The following is an 18,442-nucleotide window of genomic DNA, read 5'->3' as shown; positions in this document are numbered from 1 at the left end:
TTTGGGGTTGCAAGAAAAACAAATCCTTTTATAGATTATTGTCTTGGGTACCAGGCCATTAAGTTTCAAGTACCGCTATGGCTTTCACTAGAAGACTTAGATTAATCAAACAGATTTTTTTGCCTTCACATTCAAGAATGATACGTGCACAAAAATAGAATCTGCTCTTTCAGCTGATCATAACTTTATAAATGATTTGTTACATGATGCATTTTGCCTAAAGTGTCTTTGAGTTATGCCTCTTCATACTCATAAGCCAATTTTCATAAAGTCTGGGACTAATTCTAACTGTGACTAGATGGGTGAGGTAATATCTTTTATTGCTCCAACTTCTGTTGGTGAGAGAGGCAAGCTTTTGTGCTACACAGAGCTCTTCTTTGGGTCTGGGAAAAGTACCAACATTATTGTAGCCAAGTTGGTCTATTCAGTAAGCCAAAGTTCTTACTCATACATAGATATAGTAATACAGATATTTTTTACATTTTTAAAGGAAAAATCTCCAAAGAGAATGTCTGCAGATGTTCCGGGACAGATGGAAACCACTGAAGCACCACCAGCCAAAAAACTGAAGGCACATTGGAAGTGTGCAAAATGTGGATTTGCAACAGATATTGGTACTGAATTTCAGGGACACATACCTCAGCACAAGACAGACAGCTCCACTTATCAATGCTCGCTCTGTGGCTTGTGTTACACATCTCACATCTCTCTGAACAGGCACCTCTTCATTGTTCATAAAGTAAAAGAGGAAGAGGAAAGGGAAAAGTTACAAACAGAGACAAATGAGAATGGACATGAAGAGTATGATAGAGAGACGAACACTACAGTGAAGGAAGGAAATAGTTGGAAATGCAAAATGTGCAAGAGTGACTCCGTTCTTTGTGCACACAGTCGGAGGTGTGGCACGCAGGATTCCAGTAGCCGTTCTCAGAACAACCATTCAAATGCTACTAAGATTTAAGAAAAGAACAATTTTTACAAAATATTGGGTGGGAATGGGGCAGATCTTTTGTTCTTGAGCTTGGACTGTATTTTCCATTCACTTTTAATTTGTAAGGGAAACTGCTTCTACATCCATAGCACTGAATCTCTGCCAGATCCGAGGTGAAAAGGGAAAACAGGACAAGAATCCCCCCTGGAATTTGTCTAACTCCTAAGGATGAAGGAGCATGTTCTGAGGCTGCAGTTTTCTTTCTGAAAATGCACTCTTCCTTTAAGTGTGCATTGCCTCTGCCTGGAGCCCAGCCTTGCTGCCTCTTTTAAAAAAGAAAAAAAAAAGAAAAAAAAAGTTTTCTTCTAGTATTTATGGCTCATAGTCCCCTACCACTCGAATTCATAAGACTGTGTATCAACCAAATACATTTGTCAGCACAGTACAAATCTGCTTTAAATCCTCTTCTGTCGTGCCGCATATGCAAACGCCTGGTTTTGTATAGACTGCACAGTGCTGTTTCATTGCACAAGGAGTATGCCTGGTTCATCTTCTAGTTTTTCCATGAATGTTATTGAATCAAGTTATGTTATAAATTTAAATCACCAGAGAAGAGAGGGGTTTTTGCAACCTGTGTCATCTTTTTAATGGTATGAATATTGCTAACTCAACTGCTTTTAAGTGATCAAAGCACAAGACCTCACACATCAACAAAGGCCTAATCTACACTGGAGTTGCCACGGTAAAGCCTTTGGTGGCCAACCACCAATGTAGCTGCACTGCTGCAAACCCTGCTGCAGGCAGAGCCAATGTAAGCTTTTGCACATATTGCAGCCCATAACAGCTTTGCTAGACTGCACTCGGGAGGATGTACCAGTGCTCCAAGAACTGAAATCCCTGGGATGGACAAATATAATATGGCTGTATCCGCTGGAGGGAGGGGATGGTGGGTGGGTGTGGGGGTGTGTGTGTGTGTGTGTGTGTGTGTGTGTGTGTGTGTGTGTGTGTGTGTGTGTGTGTAAAAAATATTTAAAAAAATCAGTGTTGAGCAGTCTGCGGCCCATCAGGGTAAGCTGCTGGAGGGCTGCAACACAGTTTGTTTACAGTGAATGTCTGCAGGCATGGCCTCCTGTAGCTCCCAGTGGCTGCAGTTCATGGTTTCCGGCCAGTAGGAATTGTGGGAAGTAGTGACCAGCAAGTCCCAGTGGCCTGCTGCTTCCTGCAGCTCCCATTGGCCAAGAGCAGTGAGCCGTGACCACTGGGAGCCGCAGGGGGGGGCTATGCCTGCAGAAGCTCAACGTAAACTGCCTTGAGGCCTTCCAGTGGCTTACCCTGACGAGCCGTAGGTTGCTCACCACTGGTCTATACACTTTGTCCAAGAACCAAAACTCTACAAACGAAATTTACTTAACCTGCTCTAGTTCATTAGATCCCTGTTTGGGAGCAAATGATACTAAAGCAGATAGTGTGGTTACAGTAAGAAAAGTCAGTCTGTTAACAGCACTGTGATTTAGCCAAATGCTGCACAGCAGTCTGGGAGCACATGACCAGGCAAGGAAGCGGGTGACATCTATGAAAGGTGTTTGAAGGAAAAGCACCGTACTGCTTCCAAAACTCTAGCTCCTTTGATAGCAGATCTCCCATCCTGACTCAGTTTTATAAGTTACTTTGGAGACTTTCTTTCCATAGAGTCATATTGACTCTTCCCTGTTCATGCTGTTCCTCATCTGTTCACGTCATGTGCTTTGTGTAATATAATTACTTCAATACAGTTTTTATGTTGAGACAGACTCCTGCTCATTGTTTACTATGACGTTTAAATAATTTAAAGACTATTTATCTTATTGAATTGCTTACTTTCTTGTCTTGATGTGTTTTGATACAAACCGTTTGGAACTCTTTGTATTTTTTGATACTGTGTACATTAGCCTAGGGAATGTTTTACAAGGTAGCCTATGTAGAGTAACAATAGCAGGGGATGACTCCCAAGCCATCACATATCTAGTTAATCTGCAGTGGCATTTGTGCCTTGCTATAGTGTTTACTTCAACCTATTTCAAATAAAATCATCCAACAATGTGTGGATGGGCTGCATTCTATTATAGGCTGGGTAAGCCAGTGCAAGGTACATGTGCCAGCTTGCCCTTCAGGCATTTCCGGCCACACACTTTAGTGCTTGCTTTCTCACCCTCGCAGCATGTGTCATGGCCACTTCCTTTGGTGATGAGTTCCCCACACCATGACAAGCTGTTTTAGAAAAGGGATTGCTAAAGGCAGATGTTCTCTGTATTTGCCTCATTTGCACTACAGCCCATAAAACTCTCAGCTAATACCTTCAAGTATACAAAAGAGAAGACACTAATTTTTCATGTGAGCTGCCTCTGTGTGCGGGGGTTGGTGGGTGGGTCATTTCACTTTTCTATAGTGAATGTTCAGTAAGATGCTCCTGGAAGAAGGCGTCACAGGGTAGGAAGTCGGACTGAGGTAAGTAGTAGTGTGGGCAACCACCTATAATGAAGGGGTGGGGTCAGTGCTAATGAACGAGTGGGGGGAAAGATCAGGGAAGGAGGTGAAGGGATGTGGGGCTGAGGGCAGAGGATGATGAAGGGAGGTGAGTATGGGTGCATCTAGACTGGCATGATTTTGCGCAAAAGCAGACACTTTTGCACAAAAACTTGCTGCCTGCCTACACTGGCTGCAAGTATTTGCGTAAGAACACTGACTTTGTAATGTACAAAATGAGTGGTTTTTGAGCAAATACTCCGACATTCCCACTCCGGGATAAGCCCTCTTGCGCAAGCATTCTTGCACAAGAGGGCCAGTGTAGACAGCCAGGTTAATATCTTGTGCAAGAAAGCCCCATGGCTAAAATTGCCAGCAGCGCTTTCTTGCGTAAGAGAGAGTCTACACTGGCACGGATGCTCTTGCGCAAAGGCACAGGCCACTATAGACCATCTCTTGTGCAAATACTTTTAATGGAAAAACTTTTCTGTTAAAAGTGTTTGTGCAAAATCAGGCCAGTCTCACCACAGCCTGTGTGCGCCTGGGGGCAGGGTGCTGGGGAAATGGGGTGTGGGAGGGGGCGGGGGCTGAAGGGATATGGAAGGGGTTGGGGTGGGGTTGGGATGAAGAGGGGAGGGGGAGGGGGGGGAGGGGTCAGTGGTGGTGAAGTGCTGGGGCCGCGCTTGGGAGGGAGGGGGCTGGAGGTGAGGTCGGGGCGGTCGGCGTGAAGGGAGGTGGGAGGGGCTGGAGGCGGGGTCAGTGGTGAGGAAAGGCGGGGGTGGGGTCGGGGTGAAGGGAGCTGGGGCGGTTAAGGGCGGGGTCAGACGGAGGAAGGGGCGGGGTCTAGCGCAGGCGTGGCCGGAAGCGGCGCTGCGGGCCGGAAGCGGAAGTGGCGCTGGCGGCCGGCTCTGGCGGCTCCGCGATGCTCTCCCTGGACTTTCTGGACGATGTGCGGCGCATGAACAAGCGGCAGGTGAGGCCCGGCCTGGGGCGGCGGGCGCCCGGGGGGCTCGGGGCTCTGCGCTGCTGTGGCCGGCGGGGGCCGCTGGCCCTGGAGCCCCCGGGGCGGGCGGCTCCTCGGAGTCCCTGGCCGGGCCCGCGCTCCCTTAACCCGCTGTCTCCCCCGCCGCAGCTCTACTACCAGGTGCTGAACTTCGGGATGATCGTCTCCTCCGCCCTGATGATCTGGAAGGGGCTCATGGTGGTCACGGGCAGCGAGAGCCCCATTGTGGTGGTGCTCAGGTAACGGCCGGTTCACGGGGGGTTTCTCGCGGGGCGTGACACGGGCCTGGCTGCGGGAGGAGGCGGAGTGTTTTGATTCAGGGAAGGAACACACCTGATTCCGCCTCTTTGCAGTCCAGTGACTGGTTCGAAGAGCTTTTCTGAGACGCGTTGTTCATAAACTCAAGATCTAGCATCTTCTGTAACGTTTTAGCCAATGTAACGTTCAGCAAACACAGCCCCTGCCTCAAAGATCTTAGTCTAGTTCCACTCAGAGGAGAGAGAGTGTGTGTGTGTGTGTGTGTGTGTGTGTGTGACGGGGAGCATGGAGAAGGGTGCAAGACAGGCAAAGCCAATATTTATATGTATAAATGTAAACTGCTCCTCAATGTAGCTGTTGCATATTAACTTCATGTGGGCATCGGGTATAAGTGGCTGTTGGAGAGGGATTTGCCAGAAGTGTGTCCCTGTCATGGTTTCTAGAACAGACAATAAGACCCATTTGCTCAACTGGGGAGAGAGACTCAGTCTGGGCAGCACCTAACAAAATAGACAGAAGTAAAGGTCATGGGGCCAAAACAACAGATCCGCAGGGGTGGGGGTGAGGCGGAACATCAAACAGGACCCTGGTCAGTGCCCACTGATCCTCAGGGGACCAAGAAGCATGTGGGTGCTGACCAGAGATGTGATACAGCAGGGAACCGAAAACAGGCCTGAGAGTTGCACACTCCCACCTCCATTGAGCTTCCTTATCCTGATCTGGGGATGACCATGTTGCCTAGCACCAGGAGGAGTTTCTTTCTTCCATGACCCATAAATTCACAAGCCCTTCTTGTCAATGTAGTGGCCCTTATGGATGGGTTCAGTGCAGACATTCCAGACCTCAGGACAGAATAGAAGTTAGCAGAAGATGCCTGGCAGAAGTGACAAAGCAGGGTGGTCATAGAGAAAGGAGAGGAGATAGGGTCCCTTGAGTCCCTTCGAGTGCAGCAGTGCATCTGTTTGTTGTAAACATCTTCTCTACAGTATAGCAGCTTTAATGGAAACAATTATGGAATACAATAGAAAATATAAATCCGGATGGGCACTAATTTTTACGGAGGAGCCACTCCACAAATTTTGATTAGTTGTCAGGGGCTGGGTCTCGGGCGGAAGGGGCAGGACGAGGAGAGACAGACTGTGTGTGAAAGACAGACTTTGTGGCACAGAGACTGGGAGTATGTGTGCTGACTGCTGCAGTGTACGTTTCTGAGAGATGCTCGAAGACGGGAAAAGCTGTCCTGCTTGGTTGTCGCCTCTCCTCTCCTGCTCTGCAGGGATGGGGTAGGTAGGAGAAAGAGTTTGAGAGCTTAGAAACTGTTCATGCCTTTAAGTTCACTCCTCTCCGTAACTCACTATACTTCAGACTGGAGCAGCTCCATTTTGTGTGTGCCTCTCCCTGATCCTGCTCTGCAGAGATGGGTACAGGGACAGGAAGACTCCCTGACTTCAGCACTCTCCCCTATCTACCCCGCACAGCTAGTGGGAGCATCCTGGGAGTTGCAGGATGGAGCAGTGGCAGGGTGTGGCTGCATACAAGTTGCCTGTATGCTCTGCTAATCAGCTAAGCAGGTTGGTTAGAAATGCTGGGTGGGCCGGATCTGGCCCACCCCTGATATAAATGCATTATTTTCAACTGTCCTCGTTGTTTTCCCCATTGCTGTTGTGTGCATTTAAAGTAAGGAGCAGCTGTTAATGGCAGTGAAATTGAAATCATGAGCGAGTCAGTGTAACAGATGGAGACACTCAGCAGGGAAACTCATGACTGCTCGGAGTATAACACATATGAGGAGAGTTGTTTAGAGTCTTGGCTTGTGGTGTAATGTGTTGTGTTGCTCTCTTGTAACAAGGCTAGGAGTGTGCTTGCAGTTCTGTTCCACACCCAGCCTTCTCCTTTCTGGCCATCTGGTGAGCTGTAAGAATACTGAGCGCGGTGTCCCTCTTGCTTTAGTAGGGCGGGCTGAACGCTATGCATGTGACACCATGGGAAATTTTCACCCGGCTTCTTAACTCTGTGAGCTACGAAACACAGTACGAAATTTGTGCCCCCAGTTGTGACTTGAAATGACTTCTGTTGCTGAAATTCCTGGGGCAGTGGCTATGCGGTAGAACCTCAGAGTTACAAACTGACCAGTCAACCACATGCCTTATTTGGAATCGAACGTGCTCAATCGGTTTCTGCCTGAAACAACAGTGAGCAGGCACTGCAGTACTGTTAAATGTCAACTACTAAAGACCTAAAGGGGAAGTTTTTAAAAGATTTGACAAAGTAACCGTAAAGCATTAGCTTACCAGTTAAACTCCCAGCAGGCGCCAGGTGCCTGCAGGCACCCTGGTGGGAGCCCGTGGGGCATTTAACTGTGTGATCGATTTAATTTCAGTCAGTTACACGGTTAGTGGTTGGTTTTAATTTTTACATCCCTTATCAGGAAACTTGGTGCTTGTTTCATTTACATTAAGATGGTTAGCAGCAGCATTTTCCTTCTGCATCATAGAATTTCAAAGCTGTGTTCAGTCGTCGTTCGGTTGTAAACTTGTGAGAGAACAGTCATATTTTCCTCAGTTACAAACATTTCAGAGTTATGAACAACCACCACTCCTGAGAGATTTGTAACTGAGGTTCTACTGTATCTATTGTGGGTACTGGCCTTCCCCAGAATGTGCATGTACTGACATCACAGGCCCTGTTCTCTGCCACTTGTCTAGTGTTTATCATCATTTGTCACTTGAAAACCAATGAAACGTCTGTCTCTTACTGCTGATTCCTCAGTGCACTAGTGGCTTTATCCACCTCCCATTGAATAAGATGGGAGGTCGTAAGATCACTTTCCCTTTTCAACAAAAGGATTTTATCTTCTGACTAGCAGCCTTTGCCTAGTGTCTCCAGGCACGCTACCCGCTATGCTTGATGTCCATGATTTCCTTTTACAGGATTTCATTTGAAGTTAGAAAGGGTACAGGTGCTGTAATGTTCTGCCATTTACAAGATAGCAGAAAAGGTTGAATTAGGAGGGCCTGCAATGAGAGTGTGAGGGGACCTGCTGAATCACAACAGACCTCTATCATGGGCTATCTGGGAACTGGAGCTCCTTCTGTTTGTGCACGTGTATATATACACATACGTTTTACTTGAGTCGACGTAAGTGCTCTGTTGCACCAATGCAATAAAACCACAGTGCAAGTGTAGATACTGCATGACCTGTATTCTCCCGGACAGTCCTCCAGTGGCTGTCCCACAATGCCTCATATCCTTCCACTATTTGATCTGAGGAAGTGGGTCTGGCCCACGAAAGCTCATCATCTAATAAACCATCTTGTTAGTCTTTAAAGTGCTACATTGTCCTGCATTTTGCCTCATACCCTGTGATAGTGACCGCTCAGTCCACAGTTTTCAACTCCACTGTTCAGGGCTCCCAGAGACCAGAATCACCTTCTCCTGCGTATTTTTGAAATCCTTTTTCCTGATTGCCCACCTTGGGGAGTACACCTATCAGCTAGCCCCAGGCCTCTGAGGAGCAGAGGCGAGGCAAACGTGGACATCTACAAGCGGCTTGCACAGGGGATGGAGTCAAAGGGTGTGACTGGGTTCAGTGTCAGTGCTGTGCGAATTTTGCTAGTGATGCCACAAAACTAGGGAGTGCATCGTTCTGCCAGCTGTTGCACTGTAGATCGGCTGTGTCTTCAAAAATGTCATGCCACACTCGGCAGAGACCCTACCAGCAGCCTGCACGTTGTTGTGGCTACAGTGGAGGATCCTGAATCAGATGGCAGCAGTGAAAAGTGAGGAGGATGCACCGATAGTCTCAGGCCATGCTGCTAACCAGGACTTGCTTGAGACTCTGCCAGAGTTTCGCCAGGCTAGTGTGGATGAGCCTGATGAAGGGAATTCAGCTAAGTGCATTCATGCCTCCATCCTTCCACTGCTGAAATGCAACTCTTGTGCCTGCCTGGCCCATCCCCGAGTTAACAAAACAAAGGTATCAGCTTTTCATACAAAAGGGAGAGTCGTCCTCTGTCTCATTCCCCTGTTGGGTTGGAGGAGGGTGTGCTGGGCAGCTTGCTTTATGTGCTTGGGGTGTCCTTGTCGTCCTCCAGAAAGATCACAACGAAACTTTCATGGAGACGCTGTGCAGTTCACTCCCAAAAGTTTCTAGGGAGGGCTGCTCTAGTCCTTCCTCCCAGGCAAGACACGTTCTCATGCTGCTCTGCAGTGCATTTGGATGTCACCTTTGTAGTCAACAAGTTAGCAGAATAGTGGCCAGTGTAGCTTTGGGATGCCATTAGCAGCTGTGTTCTCTGTGCCTTTGCGAGCCTCGGTGAGGAGATGAGCTAAAATCGCCAGCGCTTGTGGAACATAGTGCAGGTGTTCAGACCCATTGCCCTATATTGGCATCACTAGGGGATGAACTTTTAGATCTTCATGCAACAAGAGAGTCCTCTGGTGAGCCTTGTTTACCATGACCAGAGCCTAAAAGTGGGGCTGTACCATGGCAATCCAAAGCTGGAGTGTTAAGAAGCAAGTCTTAAGGGTTTCTATGAATAATGGATGTGCCTGTAAATCCAGTGTCATGTCTGTGGTTTCCATCGGCCTGGAAGGGTGTCTCCCTGGGCCCGCAGAACACCTGACTCTGAGGAGGTGGTGACAGAAGAGGTCTAACGTGAAATCCTGCAAACCAGTGTTGCATCAGACCAGAAGCAAAGGCTTGGAGGGCCAATATGAATCGAGACGGGCAGGAGACGGTCGTAAGACCCGGGAGTCCCCGCAAGACAAGGTCCAGGACTTTCTGGATCTTCTCCGATAGCAAACCCAGATGCTGCTGGTCCAAGACGTCTGGACTCTCCGCCCTTCGCAGTCCTGGGAGAGCTCCAGGATTGCTGCTCCCTGCACCCTACTGGTGGCATCAGGAGGGTGCATTCTTACTACTCCCTATGCCTACTAGTCCCAGTGCAGCTTTAGCAGTGGGCGGGGGGGAGGGGACAAATGGTTTGTAACCACCAGCCTCTGCCACAGAGAGTGAGTCTGGATGCCAGAGAGCTTTGCCTGAGTGGCATGGTGGTGGTAATGCTGATGGTGCCAGGGCTTTGTCTCCAGTAGAGTTGCACCAGTGGCAGGAGCATCATGTGGGTGAAACTGAAGTGTCTTGGCTTCTACTGCTTTCCTCGGGACTCTGACTTTTGCGGAGGGGAGCAAGAGGGGAGCCGTTTTAGGGACACTTTGACTGATGAGCAATAAGACATGAGTTACCTTGTCTTGAGAGAGGTGCATAGCATCCTACCAAATTAACAGTGTTAAGCAACACGTGTTGTACATTGATCATCTCTTGTTTTAGCACAAACAGGCCCTTTTTCCTGAAATTATTTAAACAGGGCCGTAACTTGGGGGAAGAGGGGTGTTTGTAATGAATATGAATATGCGGAGGGGTGAGTGAAGCTTTGTGTTTTGTGGGCAAAGGGAGGGAGGAACTCTCGAGAACAGAAGAAAGGCAAGCCATGTGGAGGACAGGGATGTCATTTAGTTATCCTCTGTATAGATTCTTCTTGGTTTGTCTTACAATATGGGATTCCGGTGTCTATATCAAAGCATCTCAGTGATTTCAGTATGTTGGTGGTTTTCCTCCGAAGCTCTTTCCTAAGGGTGGACATGCCAGGGTTTCCTTTGGTAGAGTATAGATTTCAAGCATGACTTCTAGTTTTTCCAGTGTCCTTGTTTCATAACTGCTGTTTCCTTGTCTTTCAGCGGCAGCATGGAACCTGCTTTTCACAGAGGAGATCTCCTGTTCTTAACCAACCGAATTGAAGATCCTATCAGGGTGGGAGAAATTGTGGTCTTCAGGATAGAAGGAAGGGAAATTCCAATAGTTCATCGGGTCTTGAAAATTCATGAAAAGTACGTAGAGCGTTTGAGTGGCAGATGCCCATAGCAGTGCCACCTTGGGCTGTGCATGTCCCACCGAATAGTCTGGTTGGGAGGCGGAGGGGGGAGACATCGAGGAAAGCCCCGAAGCTGCTGAAAGTGCTGTTTGAGTTCTCCCCTTAGCGTGACCCTAGTGTCCTACCAGAGCGGCAGGAAATAGCTGGAAGGTCTTCATCAGCTGAATTACAATCAGGCCCTGACTACGTGTGCCAAAGATCTTAGCAGTTTTCACGAGTTAATCAGGACTGTAGGGTTAACCGTGGGCAGCCACCTGCCTCCCTTAACTTCCCCTGCAGCATCACTAGAATACAACACTCCTCAGTTCCTGGCTCATACTGTTGAGGTAGTGTTCATATTCTTTCTTGCATAGCTGCTCTGTGCTGTACCAGAGAGGATTGCATTTCAGCAGTGAGCAAAGTGACTTCTATATATTGAAAGTGTAGGGATCCTCAGGTGTATGCAGTGTGTTCAAAATGTGTTGGGTTCTATTATCCCCGTTCTTGTTCTCCTTTGGGAACAAGGCAAATGTACCTTAGGAAAGCCCAGTTACCTGGACTGTACCATGCCTCCTCTGTAGACCGTAAGCCCAAGTGAGTCGTGCATTTTGAATCTGAAGCGGGTGAGATGGTCATTCTGATTCGTCCCTTCAGCAAGTTCTGGACCAGGCTCCCAAGAAAACTAATTCACAGAACCCATCTCTTTACCATTGACGTAGTTATACAGAAATCTTGATCAATAAAGGAAACCTAAGGATGACCAGTTAATTTCTGCCATCGCCACCAGCATTTAAACAATTTTGATATTTTATCTTAGACTCAGCCTGCCTCCCTTTTCTCCCAGATGCCAAAAGTCCCAGCTGTTGTCTAGCCGATGGCCAAAATCTCTAGCTTCCTGATTTAGTTTCCCTTGTGTAGTTCCGAATGGTCAGTGTTGAGACTCTGTAGCCTATTGAAAAACAAAAATATGTACACTTTTCTCTCTAACTCCATTTACAAATGAAAGTGTGTCTTACCCATCAGCCCTACAAAGTCCCTCTGGGCTCAGAACTAAACTGGATTCAATCTTCACCTCCCAAAGGAAAAATTCTTCTGTCTGGATTTATTTCATTTTTATTGCTTTGTGGATCAGTTTAGAATCCTGTTCCCTCTCCCAGAGCTTGGTGACCCTGAAAGGCTAATAAGGCCGAGAAGCAGCAGCAAGTTAGCTCAAGTCCGCTGCTTGTTTTGATAGCTGATACCTCTGGGATTCAGATCCGCCTACCAAAAGCCACTGTTGCATCAGCACTTCGGAGAGCAGGCCAGCACTGGACACTAGTGCGATGTCCTATGCATTTGTGCTGCTGCTGTTCTGTACAGCTGGCTTTGCACGCCTCCTGAACTTTCCTCTTGCTGGCTACAGACACTGTCCACGCAACCACAGTGGAGGAAGCGCACCCAGCGAAAAGCTTCCCTGTGCTTGCCTGCAGGTGATGGATTTGGGATAGGCCTGCAGTCTGGGAAGCTCATGAAATGCTGAACCAAGTACAGCACCAACTGGCCCGTGCGTTCAAAAGACCGCTCATAAGAGACTGGAGCATGCCTGAGCCCGGTTGGTAGCACCGTTTTGTGACCTGCCACTTGGAGATGGGCATTAGTGGGAGCTCTGGAAAGGTGGAAGGAAAGGCCAGGAGAGGCTGGTGGTGGAAAGGGAGGCAGAGGATTTTGAAAACAGGAGAGAGAGATGCTATCGTGCATCCAGGCGCTCCTTGCAGGAAGGAACATCAGTGTGTTAGGGCTGGCAGGGCCGGGGGCTCTCTTTTGGGGTTAAACGTTTCTAAATGCTTACTCTGTCCTTCCAAAAAGGCTCTGAAGTGGGTGAGCTGCACAGGGCTGGGGCTTCTGACAAACCTGTGTGTTGGAACCGTGCGCGTCTCCGTCGCTGCGGTCGTGGGGCTTGACGGGGCTGTCCGTGAGCGGCGTGTCTGACCCATGCTCTCCTTTCTCATTGCAAGGCAAAACGGAGACGTCAAGTTCTTGACGAAGGGTGACAATAACGCTGTAGATGACAGAGGGCTGTACAAGCAAGGTCAGCACTGGCTGGAGAAGAAGGATGTGGTGGGCCGAGCAAGAGGGTAAGTAACGGTGTCCAGCAGAGAACGTCTGCTCTGTCCAGTGCTTAGGTCTGGTGGGAGCTGAAAGATGCATCCTTGGGTTGAGCTCTTCCCTGTCTGATTTTTTTTTCCCTGTCTCTCACACCGTCTTGAAGTGGGGAATTAAGTAACAAAGGCGAGTTGACTTCTCGCCTTGCCTTCACCAACAGTTCCCACACGTTTCCTGCCTTGGCAGTGGATGAGCTTTCGTGTAGTCCCTTTCAGAGCTCGGTGACAGCTGATCTGCAATGGGGGTGGGCCCTTCCACAGCTTCAAAAGAAGGTCGGGAAGGTTTTTTACATTCAGCACTCATATTTTGACTGCGTGGACAACTGGAGGGGATTTTTTTTCCATCAACCTGCTTAAAGTTAAGGTCTGTTAACTCCAATGGTTAATGAACAGTTGGGAGAAAGGACATCTTTGTGAAAGGTTCAACACTTCAGTGAAGATAGAGCTTAGTAAACATCCCTGAGAATCCCAAGAAGTTCCCAGCAAAACTAGAGATCAGCAAACCACATTCTAATGTAATTGTCAAGACAACTTTTAAAAGCCATGTTTCAGGTTCTTTTACCCACCATAAAGAAGCAAGTAAAGGCACACCCCTGCCTTTAAAAAGAGCACCTTTCAGTTCATATCTGTTGCACCTGGATGAAAAATGTTGAGAGAACAGAAATTGTTTTGGCTGGAGCCAAAGATCAAAATAGCTTAATGACTAGTTGATGCCAAAGACTTAATAGGCTTTTGGGTGTGGTGTTGAACTGGCGTATTGAAGAATGTTTGTTGATCTTCTCAAATCAATCATTTTAGCTTGATTCAAAGAGATTGGCTAGCTGAATTCTGGCAGACTTAACGAGGCCCAGCCAATGGAGCCAAAGAGCAATCAGATTTTAAGCACCTCTGAAAATTTGAGGCCAGACGTGAAAATGTCAGGGAGCACCAAGAAGTGGGAACTTGTGGGCAAGTCTATATGCGAACATTTGTCACTGAAATGTGTGTAGGTCAAGATCCCAAAAGTGACCAGTGACTTTGGGTGCCTCATTGGAGATGCGATCCTCCACCCTCTTACAATCAGACTCCTTTTAGATGTCTCCAGTGGGGCTCCTGGAATCAGCAGCCACTTCTGAACATCTTGATCTAATCTATGCAATCCGTTTCTGAGTAGGTAAGTCACGGTTGCAGACCTTGTACTGACTTGGCCTAATGCAGCCTCTAGTCTGCCACTGGTTAGTCCGGTCCACTGTCCAGTCGAACGATCTCTTCAGAGAAATGGAGTTGCAGGTAAGGAAAGATCCCTTCTAAAGCCATAAACATGGGCAAGAGGGCAGGTGTTGATTGTCTGCCGTTGGCAAACTTGGTCATGGTGGCCAATTCATGTCACTGCTGTGCTTCAAATCTCTGGATGTATAAGCTGGGGCTGATACTTTCCCACCTCTCAGAACGTGCCAGTGTCTTGCACGCTGAATGTTGTAAGCACCAAACTAGCCCTGAACGTTCTCTCGAGCATCTGGCAGATCCGTGTCCCACGTAAGGTAGGGCTCTGGGACTGGTGTCTCTTACAGAGTCAGGCTAAGTATTAAAAATGTTCCCCAAGGAATCAAAATCTTCATGCCTGTCTTTTGTGCCCCAGTGCGCTATAGAGGCAGAAAGTTCATTTCCCAGGACAATCCCAAAATGGCAAACACTGTCTAGATGTCTGGCATCCAAACTCTGCTGAGTCCATCTGTCCCAGATCTTCCAGATGTCTTGGGCTCACTTCATAGTGATGGTTCGTATCTCGAGGTGTACTTTCATTGTGAACAGGCTGGCAGCAGCCATCTCGCCCAGTTCACGGGACAAGTGCTCTGGCTTGTTTCTGACATAGCTAGCTTGGTGTGCAACGTGCACACACTTTTGTTGCTTTTGGTGCACGTTTGTGTGTGTGTGTGTGAGAGAGAATTTGTGGTATTGTACAATTATTTAGGGTAGTCAGACCTCAGGCTTAAGAAAGATCCAACTAAACTAGGTGAATGGGCTACACAGGAACAGATGAAATGCATTCTGGGCAGATGCAAAGTATTGTGCATAGCAAGGAAGTATGTGAATTACTCCTATGCCATGTTGGGTTCTAAAATACCCAGCAGCTAAGTGAAAAGTCATGTGTCGTTATGGGCAGGTCAGTGAAGATCTCTGCCCAATATACAGCAGCAGTGAAAAAAGCAAATGTTTGGGGATTGGGAGCAACAATAAAGACCTTGACTTCGGTCATATAGATCTGCGAGTGGGTCACATTATGCCGTTCTGTAGATCTGCGAGTGGGTCACAGTCTATCACTACGGGGTGAACCACTGATCTATATTACAATGGGGCTAGAGGGATGTTGGAAACCGAGAACGGTTAGGTGCTTGGGAAAGCTCCCATATGAAGAGCCTGCAAAGGTTACCGTTGCTTGCTTCGGTATAAGGCAAGGCATGATAGTAATGCAGATGATGAGAGCGGTAGAGAAGGTAGAACTGGAACTCGTATCTTCCTGTCTTGTGATACAAGAACATGGGGACATTCAGTGAAACGGAGAGGCTGCGAGTGTGAAACGGAAAACAAATGCTCCTTTAGTGATGGATAATTAGCTGGCAAAACTGATTTGCCCAACGAGATCACCCAGGCCAAGAGCTCCCAGCGTTAAAAAAAATAGTGGGGACATATGGACAACAAGAACACCCCAAGTTGTTATACTGGGGATTTAAACTAAAAATCAAGAACTTAGGAAGGGAGAGAAACCCGACTGCTTCAGAGCTTCACCCAACCTCTTCTCTAAAGAGCGTCCAGGGGAAAATGTTCCCTGGGGAAGGTTGCGTCTCTCACTGAAGCGGCTCTTCAGAGACAGGATCCCGCGCTTGGTGGAGCGCTCGGGCTCGCGGTTTCTTCACGCGTGTCCCAGGCACAGCCGAACCCGTGCAACCTTCACTGAAAATGATCTGAAATGATTTTTTTTCTCTTGTAGGTTTGTGCCCTACATTGGAATTGTGACTATTTTAATGAACGATTACCCCAAATTTAAGGTATGACATTCTGCCATTTCACTAAAAGATGAGTTTTATTGTTGGGCGGCCAAGGAGTCTTCTGCATGAGCTACCCTGTACGCAGTAGCTGCTCTTCCGAGCATATTGATTGTTGCTGTCTGTCTGTAGAGCTGAATGCACAGTCTGACTCGTTATCCCGCTGCCTTGTTTTTCAGTATGCAGTCCTCTTTTTACTGGGCTTATTTGTGCTGGTCCATCGGGAGTAGTCTGCGTGCACTGAAGTTCCTAGCAAAGATGCCACGCTTTTTGTAACCAAGCGTTTGGGTCTGATGTGTGGTGCGAGAGGAGAACGTACATTTCAGTGCTTACCAGTTTGGGTTCGTTTTGGTTTTTTTTTACTGTGTACGGAAGAATGTCAATCAGTGTTCCCAATGGTTTGTCACACTTTAGCCTTTTTGTACATCGGTGGGTTTTTATATTAAAAGTCTAAACCAAAGTGTTGGGTGTGTACGTTTACAGTGGAGCTTCCTTTCTGAAGTGCCTATGGGAGTGGTCTCCACATCGGTGCTGCTGCGGGCTGAGAGTAAACCCTTCCAGTTTGTAGTGACGGTGCCGGGGGGGGGGATGGGACGACTGGGTTTATTTTCCAAAACTTGAATAAAATATTTTGCATATCCTCTAAAACGGCCATGCCATGTTCTATATCCGAGGCAGCATTGTGGGGTGGCAGCAGCCTCTCTCCGGGTGGGCGGGGTGGTCTGAGCTTCCGCACCTGGCTTGAGCCGGAACTGAGCCGAGCTTCCTGGCTCCTAACACGCTTGAAATGCAGAGCTGCAGCAGGGGTAGGTCTTGGACCCAGCGCAAGCTGGGACTGAGCCGGGCTGCTGGCCAGTCTGCTAAAAATGTACTGGCAACCGGGGGTGGTGGGAAATGCGTGTAGTCCATAGCATTAACATAGAAGGTTTTGATTATCGGTTAATCGACTACACTATTACATCCCTAGTAAGGGGCGGAGGGGCAGGCTGCCCGGCTCGTACTGCCTTTTAAATTGCAGAGCCGCAGCGGGGTTTGCTTCTGGCGCGAGCTGAGCGGGACTGCCTTGCCCTATCGAGTGGTAAATAGAAACTCTATCGACTACTCGATTACTAAAATGACCTCGATTTAACATCCCTACTCCCTCCCCAGTCCCATCCCCCTCCTCCAACTCAATCCCTTATCTCCAGCTCCCTTCCGCACCCAACCCCTGGCCCTGGCCCCACACCTGCTCCATTAATATCATGGAAAAGTGCAGCTCTTGACCACTGGCCAGATTCTTAGTGGTTCCCCCCCCCCATCAAAAGCTATTGCCCACCCCTGCCTTTGAACTGACTGTGCTTTGTTTATATGTTGCAGTAAAACAGCATCAGTCGCTTCAGCTTTGATTTTTGGGGTTAACAGTTCATATTTGGGGATAATTTAAACGTTTTCACTATCTTAAAACCCTCTGGCAATAACACGCCTGGCTTGGACTGTGGCGAGGGGCCGCGTCAGCCCCTGCTGCATTGGGACAGTGACTGCGGAGCCCACGGGGGCTGCTCTGCACTGCACAGAGAAGGGACGTGGGTAGGGACTGCCCAGTTGTAGCGGAGGGCTGGGTACGGTGCAGGAACCTTGGCTGGGTTTGGGGTTGGTCCAGGCTACAGAAGTAAATTTCCTATGTCTGTGAAACGAGCTGTGGGATTGTCACTGATCACAGCTCTGGTCTGTAGCGCCTCCCAAAACTCGCCACAGTTCGGGATGTTGAAATGCATTTACACACGGGGAGGCACGCAGCAGCTGGCAGCTTTTCAGCTGGCTCCCCCGCCTATTGCTGCCTCTGGCGGGGAGGGGCAGAGCTGGCTTATGCAGGGAGCTGGCTTAAGTCGGCTCCCCATGCGCACGGTTCCTGCCTAGCGGAGGGGCAGAAGGGAAGGGATGCCTCTTACTGCTTCCCACAGAAACTGGTCATCTTTGCTGGTCCCTGGCCGAGCAGTGATTCCCAGGGGCCTGAGACCATGGTGGAGGCTGGGCGCTTAGCAGAACAACAGGTAGCTGCACTGGGTGAGTCAGGGTTTGCCGTTCACCCCCATGAGGATGGTGGATCCAACTGGGGCGAGGACTCTGTTTCAGCTCGTTCGTGAGACGGGGCTCACACCTGCCAGTGAGCAGCACCCGCCCCCTCGTGCTGTGAGGTGTGAGCGCCTCTTGCCGCTGCAGACAAGCCTGCCCGGTGCTAGCTCTCAAATCACAAGCCGCCTGCTATAACCGCTTTCCACGTCTCCCAGCAATTTTGTGTGGGCAGAAATCCCTGCCCTTCCCCTCGTCTGGGAGAGAGACCAGAAAGGCGACTTCCCTGGGTCCTGGTTAGACGCCTCTGCCCAGGCCCTCGTTGCCGGCACCCACAGATAGACAAGTGCCACGTTTACGAGCCCCACAGAGGACAGCCACAACTCTCCCAGGAAAAGAGCAGACGTGACAGACTTTACCTAAGGGGCTTCCTGGCTCTGCCGTGGGTGCTAAAACCGAGCCCTTGGGTGCTGGACCAGGGCAGATGCTCCTCCTGGTGCAAGATGTGCACAGCCATTACCCGGTGCTGCGTGGGACCAGACCCCCCTGGCGGGCGAGTTAAAGGAAGGGCACGAGGCCGGCTCTGGCGAACTTGACGGAGCTCATCAGCTCTCAGGTGAGCTCCC

The 18,442-nt window shown here is 48.9% G+C and overlaps 2 protein-coding genes across 5 annotated transcripts in view; both read left to right on the top strand.

Moving 5' to 3' along the window:
* Positions 1-3,012, top strand: part of ZNF592 (zinc finger protein 592) — a 65,126-nt gene extending 62,114 nt beyond the window's left edge. For all 4 annotated transcript variants that reach the window (XM_075897462.2, XM_075897463.2, XM_006128023.5 and 1 more), the window contains one exon: positions 491-3,012. In XM_075897462.2, the coding sequence (XP_075753577.1) occupies positions 491-961 (471 nt within the window). In that variant the 3' untranslated portion in view covers positions 962-3,012. The remainder of the gene's footprint in view (positions 1-490) is intronic.
* A 1,235-nt stretch (positions 3,013-4,247) lies between these two features.
* Positions 4,248-16,227, top strand: SEC11A (SEC11 homolog A, signal peptidase complex subunit). The gene is made up of 6 exons (XM_075897464.2): positions 4,248-4,406; positions 4,566-4,675; positions 10,431-10,580; positions 12,598-12,717; positions 15,713-15,770; positions 15,947-16,227. The coding sequence occupies exons 1-6, from the start codon at positions 4,356-4,358 to the stop codon at positions 15,995-15,997; spliced, it is 540 nt and encodes a 179-aa protein (XP_075753579.1). The 5' UTR covers positions 4,248-4,355; the 3' UTR covers positions 15,998-16,227.
* Positions 16,228-18,442: the final 2,215 nt, after the last annotated feature.

This window comes from Pelodiscus sinensis, chromosome 14, assembly GCF_052426305.1.
Source record: "Pelodiscus sinensis isolate ZL-2025 chromosome 14, ASM5242630v1, whole genome shotgun sequence".
Taxonomy (NCBI): Eukaryota; Metazoa; Chordata; order Testudines; family Trionychidae; genus Pelodiscus; species Pelodiscus sinensis.
Note: the sequence above shows the minus strand (reverse complement) of the source record. Positions and strands in the feature narration are given on the sequence as shown.